General features: G+C 49.4%; 1 protein-coding gene across 1 annotated transcript; it reads left to right on the top strand.

Moving 5' to 3' along the window:
- The first annotated feature begins 632 nt into the window (after nt 1-632).
- Nucleotides 633-1,396, top strand: LOC124684269 (probable calcium-binding protein CML29). The gene has a single exon (XM_047218618.1). It carries the CDS (start codon nt 697-699, stop codon nt 1,198-1,200), a length of 504 nt encoding a protein of 167 aa, XP_047074574.1. The 5' UTR covers nt 633-696; the 3' UTR covers nt 1,201-1,396.
- Nucleotides 1,397-8,226: the final 6,830 nt, after the last annotated feature.

The raw sequence follows: 8,226 nt of genomic DNA, 5'->3' as shown, positions 1-8,226 counted from the left end.
ATTTTAAAGCTCACATTTAGAAGGCATTTAGGCCTATATTGTTGTATATGTACCACATTTTCTTTTTTGGGTAAGTGTGTGATGACACCAAAGTTCAACTAGAACAACTGCAAGTCACCACCATGCAATTGATTGAACATTGCCATCAAATCCTCCTTAATTAATTCCCAAAATTTTGATAAAATTCAGCTGGGAACCCATCCGATTCCGGAGCCTTATTTAACTTTAATTGACAAATTGTCTCATGGATTTCCTTCTCCATGAAGGCATCCGTAAGAATATGATGTTTTCTTCAAATCAAAACATTAAATTAGAAAATTTTGAAGGATTTTTGTAACAAGTTCGTGGTCACTCGAAAAATTAAACAAGAACTATGCTCTTAAAAAACAGAAGGATTGTTTCTCAGCGCAAGCAAATGTTTTTTTGTCAGTCCTACTTGGAGAATCAAGCCATCATCGTCCACGCTATCACACCAGAATCCAAATGGCTTATCTTGGCATTGCCAATGGCACGAACAAGATCCTCAATTATTATTCCATGTCGACACAAAGCGTCCAAGGTTCAGATTCTGCACTCTGACTCGCCTTTTTAAGACCGTGTGTATATATGCTAACCGAGCTCCAAAACCAAGAGCTAGCAATCACAAATCACAACCCAGCAAGGTCTCTCCCGGTATAATTCGTGCCTGTTCACGCAATGGCAACGCCGGCCCGCCGGCCGTCGAACCAGCAGCAGCCGCTGACGGTGGACTTCGAGGCGCTGAGCTACATCAGCAGGCTCGTGGAGGCGTTCCAGGCGTTCGACTCCGACAACGATGGCCTAGTCACCGCCCCCGAGCTCCGGGGCCTCCTGTCCTCCCTGGGCCTCAACAAGTCGGAGGCGGAGGCGCGGGACATGCTGGCGCGCGCCGACGGCGACCGTGACGGTCTGCTTAGCGTGGAGGAGTTCCTGGACGTGATGAACGCCGGCGAGCTCGGGCTGGGCGCGCTCGGTGCGCTGCTGCAGGCCGCCGTGCCGGCGCTGGAGTCCTTTGCGGGCGGGCCCGATGGCGTGCTGGGCGCCGATGAGCTTGCCAGGGTGCTGGGCCTCATGGGCACCGCCAGTGCCGAGGATTGCGCGGAGATCGTCGCGTGCATGGACGGCGATGGAGATGGCACCATCACCGTCGAGGAGTTCAAGCTCATGGCCGACCTGCTCTAGCTAGCTACCCAGGGCGTATCATTATTTATATTTGGGATCGACCGGTACATCGGATCATGTATTGTGATGTAATAATAATAAGCATGAGCACGTCGAGAGATACGGGGGTTTTGTGTGCATGTACATGGACCATCGTTGATGAAATTATTGTGCATAATAAAAATGCAACACTCGCATCCGAGAGGTTCGAAGGTAATTGGACCGTGGCCTGGTACGGCGTACTTGGTCTAACTTCTAAGGCTCAGGGTGGTGACTACGGGATCCTTTAATTCATCGATTTTCATAGAATTTGTGTAAGATTGAAATTCAAAATTCGTTTGATTTATGTCACCATATCAGATATTTAATTCGACTTTCAGGTGCATATGCTCCCTCTACAAAAAAAAAAAAACATATTTCGAAGTGCTCATCTTTACTATTAAATTGCAATGCAACCGTGGTAGGTCGTCTCTGTTTGACCGATTTACCCCTAAACTTAGAGAGAAATTACCCACCATGCCACCGGTAAGTTATATACGTTTTAGGCGGGAAAACGTTCCGTACATGAGGCTTGCTCCAGTACAACCCCCTCCCCAAACTCAACAAAACCCAACCGGTATTATTTAGGCCCATATCCAAGCCCGGATCCAAAACTCAGTATTTCCACGTATAGGCATACAGTCGCCGCAAGACAGTCCGGCGGGCACCACAAGACAGTCCGGCGCCGCAAGACCGTCCGGCGTAAACACCACAAGACAGTCCGGCGCCACAAGGCAGGTCCAACGCAAGCACCACAAAACAGTCCGGTTAATCTCGTTCCCAACGCGATGGACGGTCCGGCGAATGCACCGGACTGTCCGGGGCGGACTATCCGGCCGTTCGTCGCGCCGTCACGCCGCCGTCTAGCCTTCACGCCGCCCCAACCATACCGGTACGGACATACGAGACATTGCCGAGACTCGTGTCGTCCAGCTTCGCCTCACAGTGCCTCGTGGCTGCCCATCACCACTTTGTTGCTCCTCCCGCCCTACGGCCACGACCGCCACCGCGCTGACGAATCGCCACTAATAATCCACGTACATACATAATTATATACATACGTATGCGGTATATAGTTTAGTTGGATCATACGGGTTTTGTACAGGGCTACGTATACCCGTTTAATATTAAACGAAGTGGTATCAAGCGATCTCAGCCGTCCTTGTATTTAAGTTTGCTTTGAGTTTAGAGGAGGGGGTTGTACCGGAGCAAACGCCTCCGTACATATTCCTGGTCTCGTTTTGCTCCTAGCGTCTAGGCACGATTGGGTACGTACCATGTTAGGTCTCCAGGTCGACGTACAGATATGATTGGGCACGTATCAGGTTAGTTTTGACTCTTGAGTTCGATGTCCAGGTACGATGTCCAGGTCGTATCAGGTAACGCTTATATATATACACTGTCTGACCTAGGTGTTCATTGAACAAATCCTGAGAATCTCCACCGACAAGTCGGCAATCGATCGACTTTTGTGAGGTTTTTTTGGTCGACGATGTCTGCAAGATCTTCGAGCCGGTCTGCCTGTGGGCGCTCCTTCTCCATCCATGCCGGACAGATAACTTCTGGGGCGATCCCTTCGGTTCACATCTCGGATTCCGTCGAGGATGATTCCTCCTCCAATGACGATCCAGCACGACCAGACAACATGTTCATTGTACACAGATGCACCGATCGATGCCAAATTGCCAAAATACGTACGTGGTGATGTTCTGCAGGTTGACAAAACAAATCTGCAGGCCAGGCGTCCGGCAAAGCTCATGTTGGCCACCATCTTCGCCCCGCATCCTAGCAGCATCAGGAACACGGGCCGGACCTTGAACTTGCTCCAGATGATGATGCGTTCCGGCAAGCCGGTGATGCCGACGTACTACGCCAGCAGCAAAGCTCATGTTGGCCACCATCTTCGCCCCGCATCCTAGCAGCGTCAGGAACACGGGCCGGACCTTGAACTTGCTCCAGATGATGATGCGTTCCGGCGAGCCGGTGATGCCGACGTACTACGCCAGCAGCTTCTTAGTTTGGCCACGATCGGGCCGACTGACACCACCGTCACAGGAAGCTGCCTGGAAGGAGTACACGCGCCGGGAGCAGCTCGATGGTCGAACATCCGGCAGGCGCCCTCGGGGATGGCCAGGGCGCCAGGCAGAGCGTGCAGGTGATGGGTCGTGTCGCGACGCCGGAACAACATGACCTCGCGGGTCAAGTTTATAAGAGGAGACGCGACCATCACGGGGAGCCCGCAAAGGCAGAGGTGCACTGGCGGCCGTGGCGCTGCGACCCCTGCGCGTCGCCTTCTCCTGGAGTAACGAGACGATGGCTGGGAGAGGGGGAGTAGGAGCACGCTAAGACAGAGCCGGCGACATCCACGGCCTCCTTTCTTTCAGACGTCTTAGGTGCACAACAAAAAGAAGAGCAAACCCATAACCATTACGCCACCACTGCATTGGCATTCTTCATGGCTCTCTGCGCAGCCTATTAATTAATTTCTCTAATTTTTATCCAGCTGCTATGTGATTTTGCTTTTAGTTCACACAAGCGGCAGCCACACACAAGGAATTCAGAGCTACATACGATTTCATAGACTGCAGATAAAGCAAAGGCATGTGAGCACTCTCAGTCATCTCGCCATGAAATTAGGAAGTCAACCCCCGGCCCGGCCTCCCGCTTCACACGCCTGGTCGCCTTTCCGAGCACCCACGCACGAACTCACGAACTCCCCAAATCTCTCCGTGGAGGTCGCCGTCCTGACCTGCTGCCGGTGCCGGGCGCTCGATCACCACGACAGCGAGCTGCGTACGCATACCGACGGCCTCAGTCTCAAGCCGCACGCATACCCACGGCCTCAGCCTCGAGCCGCCTGATGCGGGAGGGGATTGTTTTCATCGATTGATCTGACTGGGGTTCCGGCCGCTAGCTGCTCAGCGTGCTCGCGGAGGTCCTCGACGGCGCGGCGAGCTTTGTGCGCATACCCACAGCCTCAGCCTCGAGTCGCCCGACGCAGGACGCTAGGGTCCCGACGCGCGAGGTGCTCGTCGTCGATCAGCAAGGGCTGGTGGGGGAGCGCGGCCAAACACGAGGCCAAAGGGACGACGCAGGAGGTCGTTCTTATCTGCGGGGATTGACGACGGAGGCCGCCACATGGCTAGCGGGGAACCAAAGGCGGCGCTGCAGTTCCTATCAAGTCCGCCTTCCTCCGTCTCCTGCAGGCGAGCGCGGACGGGAGAAAGCTCTACGGCCGATTCGCCGACCCGGCTTGCTGCCCGACCTTTACCAGGTTGCGCACCTCCGCTGCCTCTGCCGCATGGAGCACGATAGAGGGGAGGGTGGGGGCACTAGGGAGATGTCAGCGGCCAGGACGCGTGCTGCAAGGAGGCATTCCAGCCATGAATCAGAGGAGCGGCGATGGTCAGATTGCTGGGCGCGAAGGGGATTGAGATGCGTTCGACTGCTGGCGACCATCTTTTTTCGTGATTTCTTTTTCAGCCAACGCATAAGTCAGGATGGCCTCGTGCATTTCTGCTGGCTGCTGTGTCAGGCCACGTGTGTGTATGTAAGGTAGCACATGTTGTTAATATGCAACGGATTTTTTTTGGCAAAACAATGTAAGAGTAGTAACATTTTTCTGCGATAATATATAATTTAAAAAAATCTGAGCTCAAAGCACGCTCATTTAACTCCAGCATTTGTTTTGCCATATATCGTAATAATTCCATCATTTATTCTGCAAATATATCATAATTGTTATCGCACTATCTACCGATCTCCAGACAAGGGGTCATGTCAACCCTTCTCAACAAAAACCGTTATGTTTCATGCATCTTCTATATTCATGCCTATTTGTGTATTCATGGCGAAGTAAATCTTTACTATCAAACACGGATGCGACCGTGGTAAGTCGCTCCATCGGATCCAATCGGGAAAAACGAGCTCACGCCAAAGTCTTCTTCGTACCGAATCAAATCTTCTTAGCTATTAAACTGAAGGAGCCCCGATGACGACCGTGTTTGGGCGTCGGGAGGTAGCGGCCAGGGAGGAGCATGGCGAGGTGATAGGTGAGACGACGGCGGGCTGCAGGCAGCGCAAGGAGGACACGACCGACCGCTCCCTTCTCTCCATCTCTCCTGCTCGCTCCGCCCAATCCAGCACGCGTCGCCCCGATCCGTCGATGTGACCCGCGTGCTGGGCATGTCTGGTGGAGGACGGCCTCCTTCGACCGAGCCTCATGGCAGTGGGCTCCTCGGCCCCTCCCTCTCCCAGCTTGCTGGAACACTAATCCCCTCTAACCTCTTGGCAGTGTGAATCAAACGATTATTTAGTATGTTGATTTTGATTTGGCAGTGTGAATCGAGCTGAGCTCTTTTCCTCTTGGCAGTGTGAATCAAATGATTATTTAGTATGTTGATTTTGATTTGGCAGTGTGACGGCAGTGCAATTCCTCGAGTATTATACAACTTCGCTCGGAAAATAGGAGATGACAGGTGTAGAGCCGGTACAAAAGGCATAATAAGTTCAATACTTTGCCTTGCAAAAACACGATTTAGGTAACCTACTGCCCGTAATCTAGAATTATCCTCAGTTTATAGCAATCCAGGAAAAATAAATAAAAAAATCCCTTTATAAAGATTTTCTAAAAATGATAGAAAATGTTTTGGCAATTTTCAAAAGATGTAAACTTAGTCAATTCGACAGTGCATATAACCGGTGCGGGTGGTGAGATAAAAAAAAACGTCCGAGGACATCGATGCGAATGCAACATCGGGAAGGGAGCTACAAAATGAGAGGCTCAAGGCCACCAAGTGCCATTCTCATCATAGTCGCGGGGACTCCAGCAAGACAATCAAAGAGACCCCAGTACCTCCACAAGACGAAGAGGAAGATGATGATCACGTGCCCTTCATGAGAAAAAGCAGGGTGAAAAAAAATAGCCGCAGCATGGCGCGGGCACTTTGCTAGTCTTCATAATATATGTATGTTCGTCAAGTTTCGCGAAAAACCCGATATTTTTTGTGGTCTATGTAAAAAAAGAAGAAAATTTATTTTGTGAAAAACCTTATTTTTAACATTATTTTTTATTTTTTTACACAGGCCACACGACAAGTCGATTTTTCACGAACAACTTTCTAAAAAAAATGATGTTGTCTTGGTGTTGTTGGTGGTGCGCCGTGAGCAAAGCTCAATGCTGCCTCTAGACCTTCAAACCATGGCAAAGACAGGAAAATGTGGTTGAAGCGACCATCAATAAGTCTTCAGTAGAAGCCAGAAGACGCTGCAACAAATCCAACACTAGCCAAACCACACCAACCGGGAAAGACAACAATGAACCAAGACAAGTAGACAACTGGTAAAACCACAAAGTCATAACTCGAACCACGACTTCAAAAGAGCCATCACCGGAAAATTCCTCGCCCTCCTCAACGTCTCTGGGGAGGTGGACCAAGAGTAATGAAAACTTTATTTTGCTCGGCACAACACCTCCATCACCACCGTAGCTTGTTGCTGGTTGGCTGAACCCTACTCTAAGGGCCATATACAGCGCCGAGTATAAGTCTAGGGTCCCAACTCCTCCTGCCACTGGAGTGGAAAGCAGAGGAGGCAGGAACTTATGGCTTGTTGTGGCCGGAGACCGGGGAGATGGGGGCGGAGAAATGAGTAGCTCGGGTCAAACCCAAGATCACCTTCTAAGTCACCAATGGAGGAGAACAAGAAGGCATAACAGCTTGGACTAGAAAACGTGCTTCTGCCAATACAATTGAGATAAAAAAAACAACAAAGACCCCTAGGGTTTTGTCTAAATTTACTTGGTTTACGGTTGAGTGTTCTGGACGGTACTTTACTATTAATTTCGTGAAATCCCAATTTTATGTTTACTTTGGGGTAAGATATCAATCAACATCCCAGAAGCATGTATCAAGATATTGCTAGACCATGGTTTATTACAATTGTTTGCAAAGATATTCATGAACGGCTCAATCAACGAAAATATGTGTATAAACTACAATTCATGTAGGTTGCACAAGCTAATACACTACGATATGATATCTTATTTATTTAGCTCTAGAGGAATCCGAGTTAATGAATGGTTTGTGTATCAGCAAATATATGGTTTGGTTGGTTAAAGCATCAACATTTCCTTTGGTACAAGAAAAAAGTATAATAAATAATATTGTCTAGTAATTTTAAAAGTATTGTTATGTGGTTAATTGTGTTAACAATTTAGTACATAAAAGAGCAACTAGGTTGGTTCCTAAAAACCAGCTTCATGTTTCTTGAAGGGCGTCAGATTTCGAAGTCAATTGTACTCGTATTAGCTTAGTTCGTTGTTCAAACAACTCAGGAAATATTCTCTCATGTGGTTTTAAAGACTGTGATACACACTAAATCACAAAAAAGTTTTAGAAACTTTCTTTATCATGTTTTAGTGATGCGAGTGAATCCTCGCATGTGGCGTAGTCAGCACTAGAACATATGGTGACACTCCATACAATGCTGGTTTTAGTTATGTTGAAATTGTCATCAAGACTAGTAGATGCATGACTAAAGGCTACCATCTTTTTACCTATGTTGATGGGGCAATTGTCATATAAACACATTAGAACTAACACATAGGTTACCATTCTGGTTTTGGATGGTCCTATGGGCTGGTCTAATATCTCTAAAAATAAGATTTACATGTAGTATGGAGATGTACATGTAGAATTTTTTTGATATTTCGAAACATAATTGTTTGAGAGAGGAAGCATATCTTTCAAGAGCACTAAGGGCATCTCCAACCGGGCGACCCATCCCGCGCCCGCGCGTCCGGATGGGTCGAAACGGACAAAAACGCGGCCCAACGCGGGGACGCACCGCAAAAACGGACGGCCGCGGCGTCCGGAACGACGCAAACCCGGCCCAAATCTGGGCCGGGTTTGCGTGGCCGCGGATGGCACGCGGCGTCCTCGCGTGTCCGCCCTGTCCGCGTAGCTGGCCCACCTGTCGGTGCCCCAGGCCCTATTAAATGTGGATCGG

Source organism: Lolium rigidum, chromosome 1 (genome assembly GCF_022539505.1).
Source record: "Lolium rigidum isolate FL_2022 chromosome 1, APGP_CSIRO_Lrig_0.1, whole genome shotgun sequence".
Classification (NCBI taxonomy): Eukaryota; Viridiplantae; Streptophyta; class Magnoliopsida; order Poales; family Poaceae; genus Lolium; species Lolium rigidum.
The sequence above is the reverse complement of the archived record's forward strand: the minus strand, read 5'-3'. Positions and strand labels throughout refer to the sequence as shown.

Bases quoted from the DNA above. Each gene is read 5' to 3' on its own strand.
- LOC124684269 (XM_047218618.1), top strand. From the start codon at position 697: ATGGCAACGCCGGCCCGCCGGCCGTCGAACCAGCAGCAGCCGCTGACG.